The sequence below is a fragment of the Orcinus orca genome, chromosome 7 (assembly GCF_937001465.1).
Source record: "Orcinus orca chromosome 7, mOrcOrc1.1, whole genome shotgun sequence".
Classification (NCBI taxonomy): domain Eukaryota; kingdom Metazoa; phylum Chordata; class Mammalia; order Artiodactyla; family Delphinidae; genus Orcinus; species Orcinus orca.
The window spans coordinates 26,383,251-26,405,698 of NC_064565.1; the positions used below are offsets into that span (position 1 = coordinate 26,383,251).

The following is a 22,448-nucleotide window of genomic DNA, read 5'->3' on the forward strand; positions in this document are numbered from 1 at the left end:
AGAGTGAAGCCTGCACACTGCAACAAAGAGCCCGCGCCGCAACGAAGAATTCCGCATGCTGCAACGAAGATCCGGCGTGCCCCAACTAAGAACTGCCGCAGCCAAATAAATAAATAAATATTAAAAAAAAATAAAAATAGAGCTACCATATGACTAGCAATCCCACTCCTAGGCATATACCTGGAGAAAACCATAATTTGAAAAGATACATGCACCCCAATGTTCATTGCAGCACTATTCACAGTAGCCAGGACATGGAAGCAAGCTGATGTCCATCAACAGAAGAATGGATAAAGAAGACGTGGTACATATATAACAATGGAATATTACTCAGCAATATAAAAGAACAAAATAATGCCATTTGATGCAACATGGATGGACCTAGAGATTGTCATACTGAGTGAATTTAAGTCAGACACAGAAAGACAAATATCATATGATATCGCTTATATGTGGAATCTAAGAAAAGGGTACAAGTGACCTTACTTACATAACAGAAGTAGAGTCACAGATGTGGAAAACAAACTTAGGGTTGCCTGGGGACAAGTGGGGTGGGGGAGGGATGAGTTGGGATTGACATATGCATACTACTATATATAGAATAGATGACTAGTGGGGACCTGCTGTACAGCACAGGGAACTCTGCTCAACTCTGTAACGGCCTATATGGGAAAAGAATCTAAAAAAAGAGTGGATATACGTATGACTGATTCACTTTGCTATACACCTGAAGCTAACACAGCACCGTAAATCAACTATACTCCAATGATAATTTAAAAAAAAAAACCTCATTGCCACACACAAGGTCACCTCCATTTTCTCCTGTTATCTTCCAGAGGTTTTAAAGTTCTGCATTTTACATTTAGGGATATGATCTACTTAATTTTTGTGAAAGTTGTGAGATGTGTCTCGATTCTTTTTTTTCCATACACATGTCCAGTTGTTCCAGCACTATCTGTTGAAAAGACTATCTTTTCTCAATTGAATTACCTTTGCTCCTTTGTCAAAGATCAGTTGACCATGTTTGTGTGGATCTATTCCCAGGCTCTCTATTCTGTTCCACTGATGTATGTGTCTATTCTTTTGCCAGCAAACGCTGTCTTTGGTACTGTAGCTTTGAGGTCGGATAAAGTCAGTTCAGCTTCTCTGGTATTGTGTTGGCTATTTTGGGTCTTTTACCTTTCCATATAAACTTTAGAATCGATTTGCACATATCTACAAAATAACTTCCTAAATTTTTTTATTGGGATTGCATTTGAATCTACAGATCAAGTTGGGAAGAACTGACATCTAATGATATTAAATCTTCGAATCCATGAACCCAGAAAATCCTTCCACTTATATCTACTTTGATTTCCTTAATCAGAGTTTTGTTGTTTTCTGTATACAGATCCTGTACATATTTTAGAATCATACCTAAGTATTACTTTCTGTAAATGGTATTATGTTTTTAACCGCAAATTTCAATTATACGTTGCTGGTATACAGGAAAGCAATTCACTCTTGTATATTATAATCCTGCCATAGCCACTTACTAGTTCCAGTTTTTTTTAGTACTCTGAGATTTTCTACATGAACAATTGTTATCCATGAACAAAGCCAGTTTTATTTCTTTCTTCCCAATCTGCTTAGCTTTGATTTCCTTTTCTTATAGGACGTGAAATACAACGTTGAAAGGAGCAGTGACAGGGGACATCCATGCCTTAGCAGTAAAGCTTCTAGTTTCTCACCATTAAGTATGATGCTAGCTGTAAGGTTTTTATAAACGTTCTTCATGAAGTTGAAGAAGTTCTCCTCTATTCCTAGTTTGTTAGAGCTTTTATCATGAATGAGCGTTGGAGGTAGCCACTTTTTAAATGCTGCTTTAAGTCAATCTATCCTGGAACCTCTAAGCAGCCTAAGATGTGAGGCAAGGTAGGTAAGAAGTTACACAATGTTCATGATAGTTGCCTACCAAATCAGCAGCTCAACACTGTGGCCTGACGGGGGCAGGCAGAGCCAAGGTATATCAGTACATTGAGCGTGGGAGCCCCGAAACAATGACAAAAGCCTGGAGATATAATCAAGAACTCAATGAAAAGTAGTATTTATTGCCTTTTGAAGTATGACTTCCTGCATGTATACACTACTATGTATAAAACAGATAACTAATGAGAACCTACTGTAGAGCACAGGGAACTCTACTCAGTGCTCTGTGGTGACCTAAATGGGAAGGAAATCCAAAAAAGAGGGGATATATGTATACTTATAGCTGATTCACTTTGCTGTACAGCACAAACTAACACAACATTGTAAAGCAACTGTTCTCCAATAAAAGTTAATTTAAGAAGGAATCCTGATATAACAATGCAAACAAAAAAGTATGTCTTCCTGTACGCTGTATCTTTGGCAAATAGCTAAAATTTAAAACTTAGCAACTTTATTCACACATATTAGGCGTTGGCTCAGAGCCAGAGACCCACCGACTCCCAGTCTGCAAAATTTCTTGCAGGGACAGGATAAAGAGTTAATCAATAGGTATGTGCGGTATTACCATATTAAACACTGATAACTTTTTAACTCAGTTCCTTTTACACTATCTGCTTCTCTTTAACCTTCTCTTTCAAATCACAGACTGATTTGAAAACACACTACAGAAAGGGACTCCAAACATAGTTAGAAATTCAGCTCCTCTGGTTGCTAATAACCTTTGGCAAGTAATTAAAAAAATAAACCCACGGCCTGCGTGGTCGCAGGATTCAAACAAGATAATGTAGGAAAAAAGAACTAAAGTGCGGCACAAACGTAGGCGGGTGGGGGGGGGGAGCGAGGGGAAGCATTTCTTTGCACCCTTTCCCAGGTAGGTCCTTCCGAGGGCCGCCCGCTGGGCGGAGGCTGTCCGTCGGGGACTCCGGAGTCGGCAACCTACGAGACTGCGCAGACCGACGCTAGAGGAAAATGGAGGATGTGGCGCGCGACTGCGACAGAGGAAAGTTCTTCTCTTTTTTAAACCGCCGCCAGACTCCCGGCCCAAAAAGCAGCCGGGATTTCAGAGCCCACGCCCAGGCCCCACGGCGCAGCCGCCCGCCCGCATCTCTCGCCACCCGACCCGAAACCAGCCTTTTCTCGCCTCTCCTCCCCGCCCTTCTACCAGCCAATCCTAGGCCCGGCATGCACCGCGCTGACCTTTCCCTTACAGCCTACCCCCACCTTTGGGCGCCTCCAAATGACAAGCGGCGCGGAGCATTGTGGTCCCGTGCGCGAGAGCGAGGCCCGGGCCGGAAAAAGAAAGCAAAAGACTAGGGCGAGCCGGTAGGGCGGCCCCCGCGCACGCGCACGGGCGGCGGCGGTGGTGAAAAAGGGTGGTGCGTGGTCTACGGCGAGCGGAGTGGGGCGGGGTCGCGCGGCCTTGGCTGGGTGTCCGCGAGCCGGGAGGGGCGGGGGGTGGGTGAGGGAGCGGGCGGAGGAGGAAGTGTCATGGCGTCCGGCCGTGGAGCTTCTTCTCGCTGGTTCTTTACTCGGGAACAGCTGGAGAACACGCCGAGCCGCCGCTGCGGAGTGGAGGCGGATAAAGAGCTCTCGTACCGCCAGCAGGCGGCCAACCTCATCCAGGACATGGGACAGCGTCTCAATGTGTATCCTTTCCTGTTTTTGGCCCTGCGCCTCTCACGCCCTGTCCCCCTCACTACTCGCCGGGTCGCCGGGCCTGGTGCCCCGCGAACATGGCGCCGCCGCCTCGGTCTTTCCTGGGCCTCGGCCGCACCGTAAGGGAAGACAGGCTAGAGTTCTGGAGGCTCCGAGCGGCCGGCAGCGGAGGAGGGGAGGAGAAAGGGAGTCCGGTGAATGCGGGCTGGGAGGCTGCGTTGTGTAATCTGTTTGGGGCCGCGCGTAGTGACGGCGGGGGATGGGAGTGCCGCCCGGGCGAGAGGGAAATCTTAGGGATTATCGCAGAAAAGAGGCGGCTGCTTCTACTTCTAGTCCGAGAAGGGGTTGAGAGCTAGGAGGGAGATGCTGAAAGGCGTAAGTGTTCTCTGCAGCCTTTCCCCGCTCTCCTCGCCGGTTTGATGGCGGTTCACTTGTACCTTGGGAGCGCACGGGACGTCTTTATGTTCCTGGCATGGTTTTGCATGGGTGCGCGCGCGCGTGTTTCAACTGTTTGATTTTGGGTTTAGTCGTAGCCATTGATAAATGCTTCCTGGGCTCGCTTAATAGCAGTATTGGAGCGGAATGCTCGGCGTTTGTTATTATTCCGGCTATTTATTCGGTGGGGAGCCTTTTCGATCCGCCAGCCCCCACGCCATCATCCTGTGGGTATTTAGTTCCTTATTATTACAGTTTGGGGATTGGTTTTGAGTGAACGGGGGCCTTGGAAAAGAACCGTAGATCGGGAATTTTCCTTCAAAATTGTTTTGGAAAAGAGATCTTGTTTTTCTCCGGTATTTCCTAAATGTTAACGTTCCAGCTCTCAGCTTACGATAAACACTGCGATTGTTTATATGCACAGGTTTTACATGCACCATTCTTTCACCAAATTCAATAGAAATGTAAGTATTGTTTTATTAATCTGTTTTTGAAACAACCAAATTTTAAGATATAATCGATACGCAGAAAAAAGTTGGTCGTGGATTTTACTATTGTATTTAATGTTCTGGTAACAGTGAAGGTGAATCGCGTGATAAACATTTTGCTTCAAATGTGGGGTTTCTGGTTGGTTGGTTGGTTTTTTTAATTTGTGTTGACAAGCTGCCAGGCGCTGTGTCAGGCTCTGCCAGGTCTTTTGAGCTAAGAGATAAATCAGAAGCATTTCTCTTCTCAAAGAGTATTTATTACATTGGTATTCATTTAAATTTTACACTCAACATTTGAACAATTTATAGGTACAATGTAATTGTAGAAAACCCAGTCATTCTGTTGTACATCTTAATTGTATTGGACTCATATTGCTTCAAATACGGTGAATTGGGCTTAGTTTAATTGTAACATTGTTTTCAAATGACCCTTTGAAAGAGTTAAATGTTTAGCAGAAATATTTCATTTGCTAACAAAATTTAAGTTGTAAAACGTTCTTGTTTATCACATTTTAGCATTAGTTGTCTACTTAAATTTTTGGTGGTTTGAATGGTGTCTTGCTTCAGAAATACTATGTCAGAGGTGTGTCTGTGTATGTACAATTAGTTTGAAGTAAATCTTACCTTCCAATACTAAAGTACTGATTTGGAACATATTCTGTAAATTTTGACAAACTAGTAGTGGCGTTTAGTTGAAATTTTCATTTTAAGTTATGAAAATGGCACTTCGGTGTCTGTTCTTTTCAGAGAAACACGAATACTGTGTTGTACCTGTTATCAAAGAAAATTGCATATTGTTTAGAAATATTTAGCTCTACCTTATTTCTCACCATATTTTTTGCTCACAGCTATTTATAGAATGCTATTCTGAAAGGAGTGTGGAAAAGTTGACCCTGGTAGACTTTATGCAATTTGTGGATTGTCATTAGGACCTTTTAAGAAAACAGTCTTTGAAAAGGTCCTTTTTTTTAGTTGGAAGGAAAAGCTTCATAGTTTAGATTGATTCCTATTTTAACCTCTTCTGATCATAAATCTGATTTGGTTTATCAGATTGGCATATAGGTTTATATTAAACAGTATACATTTTGGTTTCTTGCAGTCTCCACTGCTTCTACTTTTCATCTTTTAAATCTGTTTGATTCTTGCTCTGTTTATATTTTTCCAGTTATTTCTTGTACACAGAACTTAGGTCAGTGATAGTGTTAGGGAAGAGAGAGGAAGCCTTTTTGGTATAACATTTAGATTGAGAGAAATACAGTTTTATTTAAATTGTCTCCTAAGGCAGTAGTGAACTGATGAATACTAATGTAAGTGTGGCTTCCCTTAAGTAGCCCTGGAATATGCTGGTAGGAATCACAAATCAAAATAGTTCTGGAAATTCTTTTTTTTTTTTTTTTTTTTGCGGTACGCGGGCCTCTCACTGTTGTGGCCTCTCCCGTTGCGGAGCATAGGCTCCGGACGCGCAGGCTCAGCGGCCATGGCTCAAGGGCCCAGCTGCTCCGCGGCATGTGGGATCTTCCCGGACCGGGGCACGATCCCGTGTCCCCTGCATCGGCAGGCGGACTCTCAACCACTGCGCCACCAGGGAAGCCCTGGAAATTCTTGATGTGGCTACAGATGTCCTATTTGCTTACTTTTCTACTTCAGTAATGATTTCACCACAAGACTACACTTCTCTTTTTGAACCCTCCGTCTTTCATAATTTGTCTCTATGGCCTGGTTGGTGTGCTTTAAAGCAAAACCTTACTTAACAGCCAAAATTCACAGCTGTAACCTTAAGTTGACTGGTGAAGCCCAGGTCACTTGCATTCTAACTCTTATTATTTTATTTAAATGCCATCATTTAATAAGAAAGCCAGAGTATTCATTTTTATTACCCTACTTTCTGTCTTCTGTGTGTATAAAGGCAAACTTCAGTGTTTTGCATTGAGTCATTATTAGAATAATTGAAATCTGATGCTAATTTCTGTTTTGAGAAGTAAATTGCACCCTTCATATCTAACCATTGTCTTTTTTACCTTTGCTATTTTATCAAAAGTGGTTTTAATATTTATTTGTGTTGGTACACTTGCATCAATTGCACAGCCTCACTCTTTTATCTTTTTTTTTTTTCCTATTCTTTTAGGGTGAAGGGGGTGGTCTCAAATTGAATGTGAGTCACTTTCAAATTCATACTCCCTGACATCACTGGGAAAATTTTTCTTACAAGGTTATAATGGAATGTCATGGTAGACTTTAAAAAAGCATGAGTCTCCACCACTAAGTAAATTGAACACCATTCGGTAAATTAAACCATAACAAGCTTCAATTTAAAGATGCTAGTAACAACATATATCTAGTTTTATAATAAATATGCATTCATTATGTAAAAATATTTAAAAATATTTATGTGGATTTATTTTATTTTTTCACATTAACAAATTTAAAAATTAAAAAAATCCCCTAAAGGTCAAGTTGGTCTTGTTTTAAAAGTTAGTGTCAACAGAGCTGTCTTTTATCATTGTTACTTTCTCTTTTTAGAAGGTTGGATGGCTACCAGCAGGAAATGACTTTTATATGTAACCTAATTAGATAAATCTATCCTTTGCTCACTGGATGCAGTGAGGTTTATGTAATTGAGATTAGTAATTGAAGAATGGCCTTGCTGGATCAAGCTCAAGATAAATCTAATGAAGTATATAAAAAAGCCCTGGAACCAGTAGTGCCTCCACAAAGTATGTACTGTGGGAGAGCATCCTCCCCAGTGTCAGTCGTAGAATAGATAATTGACCCAGCTTTTCCTAGAAAATCTGTTCATTAGTTTGGTTAGTCAAGTTTATGATGCATTTGTTTCTTATATTAATTCCAAGTCTTTTGAGTTCTCTTAAGATGAGGTTGTAAAGAACACACTCTTAGTATTTTTGTTGGTCATGGTCTAGTCTCATATCTCTCTCCAATTCGTGTGATCATTTTAATCTTCTCTTTCTTTAGTTCTGTTGTCTCTTTTTTGAGCTGCAGCAGTTGAAACATTATAGTATGCCAAATTTAAATGTAGCTTTGTTTAAGGTCTCAAGAGTACACAATAAGTTAAGGGCAGTATTCAGAACTAATGATTTTTGACAGTGATGACATCTAAGAATGCACCATCTATGTCATATCTGAGTTTCACTTAATACATTTAAGATTAGTCAGCTGATACACATAAAGGAACTTGTATTTGCTTGTGCTAAAATTTGATTACCACTTTTTGCTTGCAGTCTTAATCTTTCTCAGTTGACTTGGTTCTTGACTAGTAGATACCACTTGAAAATTTAAAGATTTTCTTTTTGCATTCCTTTCTTCCCCTGTAAAGACTTAAGTGATTTAAAGGAAAGCCATTCTTTTCTCTCTAGAAAAGTGCCCACAATCCCTGTTCTTTGTCTGATAATAAAGCATTCTCCCATTCTAATTTTTATTAATAGTCTTTGCATAGAAATTTATTCAAGATTTTTTAATGGTAGATTTCATTCAGTTTACACCAACTGTTGCTTATTTATACTCAGATTGCTCATAAAATTGTCATAACCAATTGCCACTTGTGAAAGAATAACATTTTGGGCAATTTGGTTATTTAAGGATTTTGTTTAAATTTGTATTGTGAAAGCCCTAAATTTCTCTCAAACATAGGAATCTAGATAAAGTTAAATGTAACCTCCCTGCCCCAAAAGGACAGGGGGTTTTGTTTCCTTTCTTTTTTGGCTATACTCACCAGTACCTCACATAAAGTTGGTATTTGGCAATAGTTTGTCAATAGAATGTATCAAATCTTGTTGCTCATAGGTCTGTTGAGTGAATTCTTCCACATTTTCCTCTATATTCATCCTCCCCACATAGACACATTTTAAATGTTTTATTATTGAAAACTAACAGACACATGGTAAATGAAAACAGTAGAAAAAGGGATATGATAAACCTCCCTCCCATCCAGGTATCTAAGCCCCCTGCCCTACAGCATTTGCTGTGCACAGTTTCTGTGTGCCCTTTCAGAAATAGTTTTTGCTTGTGCAAGCATATATGTGTGTATTTTTTTCAGCACAGAAAAGGGTTTTTGTCTGTTTTTTTCACAATTCTTAGATCCAGCACACAACAGCAATATGAGAACAGACAGAATTGGACTGGTCCTAGTTGGGGTTAGATGTGGCTGTTTCTGGAGAAGTAATTTTTAATATGGCACCAGAAAAGGATAGTATAGATTGACCCAGTGTAACTCAACCAGAGGCAGCTTTGCCCACCAAGGGACATTTTACAATGTTTAGAGACATTTTTGGTTGTCACAGATGGGAAAGGGGTACTACTGGCAGCTGGTGGATAGAAGCCGGGAATGCTGTTAAACATCCTGCGATGCATAGGATATTCCTGCAAAACAAAAAGTTAACCTGGTACAAAATGTCAGTAGTGCTGAGGTTGAAAAAACCATGGGTAAACCTCCTAAAGTGTTAAGAAGTGAGACTAAAAGCTATGTTATTGTCACTAGATTAATTTTGAGTGGTGAATTTTATCTGTTCTAGTAAGAAATAGCCTATTCATCTGTAGTTCTTCAAGGACCATAAGAACACAGATCACATTTGTAATCTTCTAATTGGGGGCTTTAGGGAAACTTTTTGGTATTTCTAAAATTTAAAGTTTAAATTTAGCTCGTTAATAAATGTTGCTTTTCTGTTAAGTACTAATGTGTTTTTCAGCCTCTTATTTGAGTTTGTTATGCATCTTACCATATTAGAAGATATTTTAGTAGTTTGGCTTCTAATTTTGTTTATGGTGGGGGTTTTTTGGTTTGTTTGTTTGTTTGTTTTGTTTTTGCGGTACGCGGGCCTCTCACTGTTGTGGCCTCTCCCGTTGCGGAGCACAGGCTCTGGACGCGCAGGCTCAGCGGCCATGGCTTGTGGGTCTTCCCGGACCCGGGCACGAACCCGTGTCCCCTGCATCAGCAGGCGGATTCTCAACCACTGCACCACCAGGGAAGCCCTATGGTGGGTTTTGACATAAATTTTTTTGTTACTCAAATCTGCCAGCCTTTAATTTTGCTTTATTTCATTACCTTTATGTTTATCTGGAGATAAATGTCTACCTATATTTATTTATTTATTTCATGGGAAGAGATTCTTGGGTTTTGACGTTTGTTTTTCCTTGTTAGGTTTATTTTGGTATGTGGTTCCTAAACACTTACTTAAGGTTGATATTCTCTTTCTTACCCCAGATAAGGAAGAAAAGAATCATAAAGGTTAAACACTTTGTTTGAAGTCACACAGCAGCTGAGTGACAAAAGCTAAAAATCGCACCCAGATCTAGACTCCATTGTTGATGCAGTTATCAGTATTTCTGCCTCAAGTATCTGTTACTAGGAATCTTTTCATAGCCCTGAAATTTTTCACTAAAAGCAGTTGATGTGTAAAGCTTTTGTGATGTGCCAGTTGTGATTCACCAACGCTCGGCATGAGAATTATCAGGATGCTCCTCTAAAACATGCTTTAGTGGGCTGTACCGTAAACCTATGTAATCAGAATATTTGTGGTGGGACCTGGGATCCTCTACCTTAACAAGCTTCCCAGGTGATACTGATGCCTGCTAAAGTTGAAGACTGTTCGTTTAAATTTTGATGTTTCCCCTGTGTCTCATAATCTGTTATACAGTCAGCCCTCCATGTCTGTGGGTTCTGCATCTGTGGATTCAACCAACTGCAGATCAAAAATATTTGGGAAAAAATTCATTTACAAAAAGCAAAACTTGTATTTACCCCACACCAGCAACTATTTACATAGCATTTGCATTGTATTAGGTATTATAAGTAATCTAGAGATGACTTAAAGTGTAAGGAAGGATGTGCGTAGGATATATGCCATTACTATGCCATTTTACATGAGACTTGAGTATCCATGGATTTCGGTAAATGTGGAGGGGTCCTAAAACCAATCCCCCACCTGTGGCTACTGAGAGATGACTGTACACTGGCCGTTTTGTAGAAGTTAAATCAGCATGTTTCATTCTTTTACCTACAAAAGTAAAATGTCTTTGAAATCTGAGTGGTTGTTTATATTATAGCTCACTTATGCTTCTGCTTTTTAATTTAATAAAGCAATTAGTCGAAGAATAATCTTATGTTCAAAATCCATTAATGCTACTGGGAAATACTGTAGGGCTGTCCAGTAGAACTTTCTGTGATAATGGACGTATTCTGTATCTTTTATGTTCAAAATGATATGTACTGACCAAACACGTTTCCTGGATTGTAAATTTGAGATTATTAGACTAGATGATTTCTAAATTCCTTTTCAAATATAAATTGTGTGGATGAAAATTTATTAAGATCCCACTCTGTAGGGCTTCCCTGGTGGCACAGTGGTTAAGAATCCGCCTGCCCATGCAGGGGACATGGGTTCGAGCCCTGGTCCGGAAAGGTACCACGTGCTGGAGAGCAACTAAGCCCGTGCGCCATAACTACTGAGCCTGCACTCTATAGCCCGCGAGTCACAACTACTGAGCCCACATGCCACAACTACTGAAGCCCACGCACCTAGAGCCCATGCTCTGCAACAAGAGAAGCCACTGCAATGAGAAGCCCGTGCACTGCAATGAAGAGTAGCCCCCACTCGCTGCAACTAGAGAAAGCCCATGCGCAGCAACAAAGACCCAACGCAGCCAAAAATAAAGAAATAAATAAATTTATTTTTTTAAAAAAATCCCACTATGTAATAGGCGTTTTACTTATGGCAGCTGAAGTATTCTCCTCCTGAGGAAACATGCAATTACTAAGTTACTTGTCCAGAAAGTAGCCGTTACGTGATTGGCATTTGAACCTAGATCCCTAGCCTGATCGCATGCTGCAGTTCTCGCTTGTGTCTAATATGTTTAAGAAATGTTCCTAATGTGTTTCAGAAATAGGGCACACTAATTATTGATGCCAGTGATTTCTAAGGAGGAGATGAGTATACAAGTGAATAATGAAAATACTGTCAGATTTTGATTTGCTTTTCTCATTGGGTGAAATCCAGTGAAGTCCTCTTTTGAGTTAGGCCCCAATTCCTCCTTCAGCCATACATCAATCTTAGGATTTACGCATTGTGCATCCCTATTTTTCCATGTGGTGCTTTCCCTTCACTTTTCATGTGATCCTGACCTGTCAGGTTGTGAGACTGAGCTGAAGTTACAACTCTTCATAAACCATTCCCCAGATAACTCCACTCTTTCACTTCTGTTTGATTCTCTGACCTTATCCTTTGGGTCCTGTTCTATTTCATCTATTTGGTATTCTTTAGTGCTGTAGTGTAACTGTGCGTATATGAAATGAAGTGGGTTTTTTTATGTTTTTTGTTTCGTTGGTTGGTTGAGTTTTTTTGGCCATGCCACGTGGCATGCAAGATCTTAGTTCCCCGACCAGGGATCGAACCCGTGCCCCCCAACAGTGGAAGCGCTGAGGAGGTGGGTTTTTTTAATTGTTACAAAATGAAACACAAACATGTAAAACCACTAAATATATAGCGTAGTGAATTATTATAAGGTAAACAACTTTGTAACTACCACTCAAATCAAACAAGGGAACTTTGCTAACTACCCCAGAAGTGCCTTCATGTGCTCCATCCCAATGTCAACCCTTTCCTTCCCTCCACAAAGGGATAGAAAAACTGTCCTATCCTTTCCCATTATTAAGGATTTGATAGGTTTCTTAAATCTCTCAAGGTACAGGTTTCCCCTCTATCCCTTTCTTTTACTTAAATTTTATCTGTTGAAGGACCTAGGACATTATACCTGTAGAGTTTCCACCTGTCTGGGTTTTACTAACTGTATATTCATGGTGCAGTTTATTATGTTCCTTTGTTGCTGTATTCCCTGCAAATTGCCAGTTGGATCCAGAAATTTGATCAGACTCATGTTAGATCCCTTTGGCAAGACTACAGGTGATGTTATATTCTTTAATCAGCAGGCACCTGATGTCTGGTTGTCTTTTTGTGGTGTTAGCAGCTGTCGATATTCAATGCCTAGATCCTTTTATTCGTTGTGATACTTTAATTCTGTCATTTCGTCTTCATTTATTAATTGGAATATTTGTATAGTGAAATGTTGTGATTCATCACTATTTGGACATCTGGTGGTACAAGTTCATATAGGAAAGGCAGAATAAATACTTGATTCTTGCCCTGTATTTACCACCTTTGTTGAGATAAAATTTACATACCATATATTTCATCCTTTGAAAGTGTACGATTCAGTGGTTTTTGCGTACGTTCACAAAGTTGTACGTCAATTTTAGAAATCTGTATCACCCCAAGAAGAAATCTCACATCCTTTAGCCATCTCTTCCCATTCTTCCAACCAGCCTATTCTGGACATTCCCTATAAATGGAATCATTCAATGTGTGGTCCTTTGTGACTGGCCTCTTTCACTTAGTACATAATGTTTTCAAGGTTCGTCTGTGTTGTAGCATGTATCAGTACTTCATTTATTTTTCTTGCTGAACTACCATTATACCACATTTTGTATATACATTTATCAGTTAGTGGACATTTGGGTTGTTTCTACTGTTTGGCTGTTATATTGCTACTATGAACATTTATGTATGTTTTTGTGTAGATAGATGTTTTGGTTTCTATTGAATATATACCCAGGAGTAGAATTGCTGGACCATCTGGTAACTCTGTCTGTACCCATATAGTCTGGGATAGTTTCCTCAGTATCTGTTATAGCAAGATATTCCAGGTTCATCCTGTATGTTTTATATCCACAGCTGAAATGGCCATTTCTTTAAGAAACCCTGCTTTTTCTTTTAGTAGAAAGTGGTATTACAAGATATCAACCTGGACCCTGGAGATACTCATTGTTGCTATGTTTGTCTTGTTTTTAGGCATCTTCAATGAACAGAGCAAGGAAATACATAGTAAATATGTATTCGCTATACACATCAACATATTGTTTTTCATTTAACAGTAAATATATGAACTATACAAAATATAGGTGGACTTGTTTTATATATATATATATACATTTTAAATATATATATTTAAGATATCTTAGGAATTCATTCTGATTCAAGCAACAATGGCATTTTTTACTTAACTTCTTTTTTTTTTCTTTTCTTTAACCTCTTTTGTATTACATCTCTGTGACCTTTCTTTCACACCAAAAATCTTAGTTTTGAAGGATGTGGGAATGATAGGATTTAAATATCCCAATATCACTTGTTAATCCCACATTACACAAACATGTCTCAGAATTACAGTGTAACCACCACCAGTGTAATTACTGAGAACAGTTAAATGTTTTTGTTTGCTTTCCCCTCTCACCCCTGGTTTTTAAAAGTTGTACCTACATTATCATAAATAGCCATTACAAAACTCTCCCTTTTAATCTTCATTCAAGCTTAGTTCTGCAAGTAACTTTATTTGTATTGTTCACTACCAGTGCATATGTTGAAGTCTCTGTAGTCATTTTGATTGTTTAAAGTTATCTTGAAGATCATGGAAACAATATTGTCTGAATCCTTGGATGTTGATAATTGTTTGTGCCCTTTATATCCAAGGTCAGTTTTGCTGGATATAAAATTTTTGGCTTGTGCTTTCTTTTCTTAAGTATCTTAAATGTGTAACAATTGCTTTTTTCTTTTTTTCTGGTATAAAGCATTGCTGGCAGTTTGGGTGGTGATCTAACTTTCTTATATTTATTTTTGCCTAAGTGGCCAAAGGATTTTTTTTCCTTAAAAATCTAGGTGGTTCTGGGTTGATATGCTCAGGTGTGTGATGTGCTCTTTGAATGTGTGATTTCATATCTTTTTTACTTAGGTTTTGTGTTATGAATCTTTTTTTTCTTTTATTTTCAACATCTTTATTGGAGTATAATTGCTTTACAATGCTGTGTTAGTTTCTGCTGTATAACAGTGAATCAGTTATACATGTACATACACCCACATATTTCCTCCGTCTTGCGTCTCCCTCCCACCCTCCCTATCCCACCCCTCTAGGTGGACACAAAGCACCTAGCTGATTTCCCTGTGCTATGCGGCTGATTCCCACTAGCTATCTACTTTGCATCTGGTAGTGTATATATGTCCATGCCACTCTCTCACTTCATCCCAGCTTACCCTTCCCCCACCCCGTGTCAAGTCCATTCTCTACGTCTGCATCTTTATTCCTGTCCTGCCCCTATGTTCTTCAGAACCATTTTTTTTGTGTGGGGGGATTCCATATATATGTGTTAGCATACAGTATTTGTTTTTCTCTTTCTGACTTACTTCACTCTGTATGAAAGACTCTAGGTCTTTCCACCTCACTACAGATAACTCAGTTTTGTTTCTATCTATGGCTCAGTAATATTCCATTGTATATATATATATATATGCCACATCTTCTTTATCCACTCATCTGTCAATGGACACACAGGTTGCTTCCATGTCCTGGCTGTTGTAAATAGAGCTGCAATGAACATTGTGGTACATGACTTTTTGAATTTTGGTTTTCTCAGGGTATATGCCCAGTAGTGGCATTACTGGGTCGTATGGTAGTTCTAGTTTTTTAAGGGACCTCCATACCGTTCTCCATAGTGGCTGTATCAATTTACATTCCTACCAACAGTGCAAGAGGGTTCCCTGTTCTCCACACCGTCTCCAGCATTTATTGTTTGTAGATTTTTTTTTTAAGATGTTAGGGGTAGGAGTTTATTAATTAATTTATTTATTTTTGCTGTGTTGGGTCTTCGTTTCTGTGCGAGGGCTTTCTCTAGTTGTGGCAAGTGGGGGCCACTGTTCATCGCGGTGCGTGGGCCTCTCTTGTTGCGGAGCACAGGCTCCAGACGCGCAGGCTCAGTAGTTGTGGCTCACGGGCCTAGTTGCTCTGCGGCATGTGGGTTCCTCCCAGACCAGGGCTCGAACCCGTGTCCCCTGCATTAGCAGGCAGATTCTCAACCACTGTGCCACAGGGAAGCCCGTGTTTGTAGATTTTTTGATGATGACCATTCTGACTGGTGTGAGGTGATACTTCATGGTAGTTTTGATTTGCATTTCTCTAATGATTAGTGATGTTCAGCATCCTTTCAGGTATTTGTTGGCAGTCTGTATATCTTCTTTGGAGAAATGTTTGTTTAGGTCTTCTGCCCATTTTTGGATCGGGTTGTTTGTTTTTTTGTTATTGAGCTGCATGAGCTGCTTGTAAATTTTGGAGATTAATCCTTTGTCAGTTGCTTTATTTGCAAATGTTTTCTCCCATTCTGAGGGTTGTCTTTTGGTGTTGTTTATGGTTTCCTTTGCTGTGCAAAAGTTTTAAGGTTCATTAGGTCCCATTTGTTTATTTTTGTTTTTATTTCCATTTCTCTAGGAGGTGGGTCAAAAAGGATCTTGCTGTGATTTATGTCATAGAGTGTTCTGCCTATGTTTTCCTCTAAGAGTTTGATAGTGTCCGGCCTTAGGTTTAGGTCTTTAATGCATTTTGAGTTTATTTTTGTGTATGGTGTTAGGGAGTGTTCTAATTTTTTTCTTTTACATGTACCTGTCCACTTTTCCCAGCACCACTTACTGAAGAGGCTGTCTTTTCTCCATTGTATATTCTAGCCTCCTTTATCAAAGATAAAGTGACCGTATGTGCGTGGGTTTATCTCTGGGCTTTCTATCTTGTTCCATTGATCTATATTTCTGTTTTTGTGCCAGTACCCTACTTTCTTGATTACTGTAGCTTTGTAGTATAGTCTGAAGTCAGGGAGCCTGATTCCTCCAGCTCCGTTTTCTTTCTCAGGGTTGCTTTGGCTATTCGGGGTCTTTTGTGTTTCCATATAAATAGTGAAGTTTTTTGTTATAGTGCTGTGAAAAATGCCATTGGTAGTTTGATAGGGATTGCACTGAATCTAGATTGCCTTGAGTAGTATGGTCTTTTTAACAATGTTAATTGTTCCAATCCATGAACACAATACACCTCTCCATCTGTTTGTGTCATCTTTAATTTCTTTCATCAGTGTCTTATAGTTTTCTGCATACAGGTCTTTTGTCTCCCTAAGTAGGTTTATTCCTAGGTATTTTTTTGTTGTTGTTGCAGTGGTAAATGGGAGTGTTTCTTTAATTTCTCTTTCAGATTTTTCATCATTAATGTATAGGAATGCAAAAGATTTCTGTGCTTTAATTTTGTATCCTGCTACTTTACAAATTCATTGATTAGCTCTAGTAGTTTTCTGGTAGCATTTTTAGGATTCTCTATGTATAGTATCATGTTATCTGCAAACAGTGACAGTTTTACTTCTTCTTTTCCAATTTGGATTCCTTTTATTTCTTTTTCTTCTCTGATTGCTATGGCTAAAACTTCCAAAATAATGTTGAATAAAAGTGGTGAGAGTGGGCAACCTTGTCTTGTTCCTGATCTTCGTGGAAGTGCTTTCAGTTTTTCACCATTGAGAACGATGTTGGATGTGGGTTTGTCATATATGGCCTTTATTATGTTGAGGTAAGTTCCCTCTATGCCTACTTTCTGGAGGGTTTTTATCATACATGGGTGTTGAATTTTGTCGAAAGCTTTTTCTGCGTCTGTTGAGATGATCATATGGTTTTTCTCGTTCAGTTTGTTAATATGGTGTATCACATTGATTGATTTGCATATATTGAAAATATTGAAGAATCCTTGCATTCCTGCAATAAACCCCACTTGATCATGGTGTATGATCCTTTTAATGTGCTGTTGGATTCTGTGTGCTAGTATTTTGTTGAGGATTTTTGCATCTATGTTCATCACTGATACTGGCCTGTAGTTTTCTTTCTTTGTGACATCTTTGTCTGGTTTTGGTATCAGGGTGATAGTGGCCTTGTAGAATGAGTTCGGGAGTATTCCTCCCTCTGGTATGTTTTGGAAGAGTTTAAGAAGGATAGGTGTTAGCTCTTCTCTAAATGTTTGAATTCACCTGTGAAGCCATCTGGTCCTGGGCTTTTGTTTGTTGGAAGATTTTTAATCACAGTTTCAATTTCAGTGCTTGCGATCGGTCTGTTTATATTTTCTGTTTCTTCCTGGTTCAGTCTCAGAAGGTTGTGCTTTTCTAAGAATGTCCATTTCTCCCAGTTTGTCCATTTTATTGGCATACACTTGCTTGTAGTAATCTCTCATGATCCTTTGTATTTCTGCAGTGTCAGTTGTTACTTCTCCTTTTTCATTTCTAATTCTGTTGATTTGAGTCTTCCTTTTTTCTTGATGAGTCTGGCTAATGGTTTATTAATTTTAGTTTTTAGTTTTACTGATCTTTGCTATCATTTCCTTCATTTCTTTTTCGTTTATTTCTGATCTGATCTTTATGCTTTCTTTCCTTCTGCTAACTTTGGTGGTTTTTTGTTCTTCTTTCTCTAATTGCTTTAGGTGTAAGTTTAGGTTGTTTATTTGAAAATTTTCTTGTTTCTTGTGGTAGGATTGTATTGCTATAAACTTCCCTCTTCGAACTGCTTTTGCTGCATCCCATAGGTTTTGGGTTATCGTGTTTTCATTGTCATTTGTTTCTAGGTATTCTTTGGTTTCCTTTTTGATTTCTTCTCTGATCTCTTGGTTAAGTAATGTATTGTTTAGCCTCCATGTATTTGTATTTTTTACAGATATTTTCCTGTAATTGATATCTAGTCTCATAGCATTGTGGTTGGAAAAGATACTTGATACGATTTAATTTTTCTTACATTTACCTAGGCTTGGTTTGTGAGCCAAGATATGATCTATCTTGGACAGTATTCCATGAGCACTTGAGAAGAAAGTGTAATCTTCTGTTTTTGGATGGAATGTCCTATAAATATCAATTAAGTCCATCTTGTTTAATGTATCATTTAAAGCTTGTGTTTCCTTATTTATTTTCATTTTGGATGATCTGTCCATTGGTGAAAGTGGGGTGCTAAAGTCCCCTACTATGATTGTGTTACTGTCGATTTCCCCTTTTATGGCTGTTAGCATTTGCCTTATGTATTGAGGTGCTCCTATGTTGGGTGCATAAATATTTACAATTGTTATATCTTTTTCTTGGATTGATCCCTTGATCATTATGCAGGGTGCATCTTTGTTTCTTGTAATAGTCTTTATTTTAGAGTCTATTTTGTCTGATTTGAGAATTGCTACTCCAGCTTTCTTTTGATTTCCATTTGCATGGCATATCTTTTCCCATTCCCTCACTTTCTGTCTGCATGTGTCCCTAGGTCTGAAGTGGGTCTCTTGTAGACAGCATATATATGGGTGGTGTTTTTGTATCCATTCAGCCAGTCTGTGTCTTTTGGTTGGAGCATTTAATCCATTTATAGTTAAGGTAGTTATTGATATGTATGTTCCTATTACCATTCTCTTAATTGTTTTGGGTTTGTTATTGTAAGTCTTTTCCTCCTCTTGTGTTTCCTGCTTAGAGAAGTTCCTTTAGCATTTGTTGTAGAGCTGGTTTGGTGGTGCAGAATTCTCTTAGCTTTTGCTTATCTGTAAAGGTTTTAGTTTCTGCATCCAATCTGAATGAGATCCTCTCTGGGTAGAGTAATCTGGTTGTAGGTTTTTCCCTTTCATCACTTTAAATATGTCCTGCCACTCCCTTCTGGCGTGCAGAGTTTCTGCTGAAAGATCAGCTGTTAACCTTCCGGGGATTCCCTTGTATGTTATTTTTCCCTTGCTGGTTTTAATATGTTTTCTTTGTATTTAATTTTTGATAGTTTGAATAATGTGTGTCTTGGCATGTTTCTCCTTGGATTTATCCTGTATGGGACTCTCTGTGCTTCCTGGACTTGATTGACTATTTCCTTTCCCATATTAGGGAAGTTTTCAACTGTAATCTCTTCAAATATTTTTTCAGTCCCTTTTTTTTTTTCTCTTCTTCTTCTGGGATCCCCGTAATTTGAATGTTGTTGAGTTTAATGTTGTTCCAGAGGTCTCTGAGATTGTCCTCAATTCTTTTCATTCTTTGTTCTTTATTCTGCTTTGCAGTAGTTATTTCCACTATTTTATCTTCCAGGTCATGTATCCGTTCTTCTCCCTCAGTTAGTCTGCTATTGATTCCTTCTAGAGAATTTTTAACTTCAGTTATTGTGGTGTTCATCACTGTTGGTTTGCTCTTTAGTTCTTCTAGGTCCTTGCTAAACATTTCTTGTATTTTCTTCCTTCTATTTCCAAGATTTTGGATCATCTTTACTGTCATTACTCTGAATTGTTTTTCAGGTAGACTGCCTATTTCCTCTTCATTTGTTAGGTCTGGTGGGTTTTTATCCTGCTCTTTCATCCGCTGTGTATGTCTCTGTCTTCTCATTTTGCCTAACTTGCTGTGTTTGGGGTCTCCATTTCTCAGGCTGCAGGTTCGTAGTTTCCATTGTTTTTGGTGTCTCCTTCCAGTGGGTAAGGTTGGTTCGGTGGGTTGTGTAGGCTTCCTGGTGGAGGGGACTAGTGCCTGTGTTCTGGTGGATGAGGCTGGATCTTGTCTTTCTGATGGGCAGGACAGCATCTGGTGGTGTGTTTTGGGGTGTCTGTGACCATGATTTTAGGCAGCCTCTCTGCTAATGGGTGTGTTTGTGTTCCTGTGTTGCTAGTTGTTTGGCATAGCGTGTCCAGAACTGTAGCTTGCTGCTCGTTGAGTTGAGCTGGGTCTTGGCTTTGAGATGGAGATCTGTGGGAGAGCTTTCGCAGTTTGATATTATGTGGGGTTGGGAGGTCTCTGGTGGACCAGTGTCCTGAACTCGCCTCTCCCACCTCAGAGACACAGGACCGACACCCGCCCAGAGCACCAAGACCCTGTCAGCCACACAGCTCAGAAGAAAAGGGAGAAAAAAGAAAGAAAGAAAGGAAATAAATAAAATAAATGTATTAAAATTAATTATTAAAAATAATAAAAGTAATTTTAAAAAGAAGGAAAGAAGAGTGCAACCAAACCAAAAAAACAAATCTTCCAATGATAACAAGTGCTAAAATCTATACTAAAAAACAAAAACAAAAAACAGACAGTCAGAACCCTAGGACAAATGGCAAAAGCAAAGCTATACAGACAGAAATCACACAAAGAAGCATACACATACACACACAAAGAGAAAAAGGAAAAAAAATATATATATAAAAAATAAAAAAAGGAAGAGAGCAACCAAATCAATAAGTAAATCTACCAGTCATAATAAGCTCTAAATACTAAACTAAGATAAACATAAAACCAGAAATAAATTAGATGCAGAAAGCAAACCCCAAGTCTATAGTTGCTCCCAAAGTCCACCAGCTCAATTTTGGGATGATTTGTTGTCTATTCAGGTATTCCACAGATGCAGGTACATCAAGTTGATTGTGGAGATTTAATCCGCTGCTCCTGAGGCTGCCTGGAGAAATTTCCCTTTCTCTTCTATGTTGCACAGCTCTTGGGGTTCAGCTTTGGGTTTGGACCCACCTTCGCGTGTAGGTTGCCTGAGGGCGTCTGTTCCCCACCCAGACAGGACAAGGTTAAAGGATTGGCTGACTCGGGGGCTCACTCAGGCTCTGGGGTGGGGAGGGGTATGGATGCAGGGCGAGGCTGCGGCAGCAGGCAGCAGAGGCCAGCAGGACGTTGCACCAGCCTTAGGCGCACTGTGTGTTCTCCCAGGGAAGTTGTCCCTGGATCACAGGACCCTGGCAGTGGCGGGCTGCACAGGCTCCCGGGAGGGGCGGTGTGGACAGTGACCTGTGCTCGCACACAGGCTTCTTGGTGACTGCAGCAGCAGCCTTAGGGTCTCATGCCCATCTCTGGTGTCCGTGCTGATAGCCACGGCTCGTGCCTGTCTCTGGAGCTCATTTAGGCGGTGCTCTGAATCCCCTCTCCTCGCACACCTGGAAACAGTGGTCTTTTGCTTCTTCGGCAGCTCCAGACTTTTTCCGGACTCCCTCCCAGCTAGCTGTGGCGCACTAGCCCCCTTCAGGCTGTGTTCACGCAGCCAACCCCAGTCCTGTCCCTGGGATCTGACCTCTGAAGCCTGAGCCTCAGCTCCCAGCCCCCACCCGCCCCGGTGGGTGGGCTGGTGAGTGCTGGTCAGCACCGATCCTCTGTGCGGGGATCTCCGCTTTGCCCTCCGCACCCCTGTTGCTGTGCTTTCCTCCGTGGCCCCGAAGCTCCCTGCTCCACCACCCACAGTCTCTGCCTGCGAAGGGGCTTCCTAGTGTGTGGAAACCTTTCCTCCTTCACAGCTCCCTCCCACTGGTGCAGGTCCCGTCCCTATCCTTTTGTCTCTGTTTTTTCTTTTGCCCTACCCAGGTACGTGGGGAGTTTCTTGCCTTTTGAGAGGCCTGAGGTCTTCTGCCAGCGTTCAGTAGGTGTTCTGTAGCTTGCTCCATATGTAGATGTAGTTTTGATGTATTTGTGGGGAGGAAGGTGATCTCCATGTCTTACTCCTCCACCGTCTTGTAGGTGCAAATTCACCATCTGAATCATTTTTTTAATGTCTGTTAGTTTGGAGGTGTGTTGGTTTGTTAAATTTTTTGGTGTTTTTAATTGTGGTAAAATATAACATAAAATGTAACATTTAAACCATTTTTAAGTGTACAGTTCAGTGACATTAAGTACATTCACATTGTGTGCACCCATCCCCACCATCCATCCATATCCAGAACATTTTATCTTCACAAACTGAAAGTCTGTTTTGTAATCAAACTTCACATTTCCCCTTTCTCCCCACCCCCAGCAACCACCATTCTACATTGCTATGAATTTCACTATTCTTGGTACCTCCTGTAAGTGGAATCTTAAAATATTTGAACTTTCATGTCTAGCTTATTCCACTTTACCTGATGTCTTCAAGATTCATGTTTGTTGTAGCATGTGTCAGAATTTCCTTTCTTTCTAAAGCTGAGTAATATTCCATTGTATGTTTGTACTACAGTTGTTCATCCATTTTAATTTGTTAATGGACAGATGGATAGCTGCTATAAACATGAATATACAGATCGCTCAATTCCTTGCTTTCAGTATTTCAGGGT

At 39.9% G+C, this 22,448-nt stretch overlaps 1 protein-coding gene across 12 annotated transcripts in view; it reads left to right on the forward strand.

Annotated features, from left to right (window-relative positions):
* The first annotated feature begins 3,412 nt into the window (after window positions 1-3,412).
* Window positions 3,413-22,448, forward strand: part of CCNT2 (cyclin T2) — a 48,046-nt gene continuing 29,010 nt past the window's right edge. For 3 of the 12 annotated variants that reach the window (XM_033420279.2, XM_033420282.2, XM_033420280.2), the window contains exons 1-3: window positions 3,424-3,614; window positions 4,442-4,523; window positions 6,673-6,699. In XM_033420279.2, coding sequence (XP_033276170.1) covers window positions 3,457-3,614; window positions 4,442-4,523; window positions 6,673-6,699 — 267 coding nt within the window. In that variant the 5' untranslated portion in view covers window positions 3,424-3,456. Of the gene's footprint in view, window positions 3,615-4,441; window positions 4,524-6,672; window positions 6,700-22,448 lie in introns of those variants that run through there. The other 9 variants (XM_004265437.3, XM_004265438.4, XM_049712674.1 and 6 more) reach the window with 6 other exon arrangements.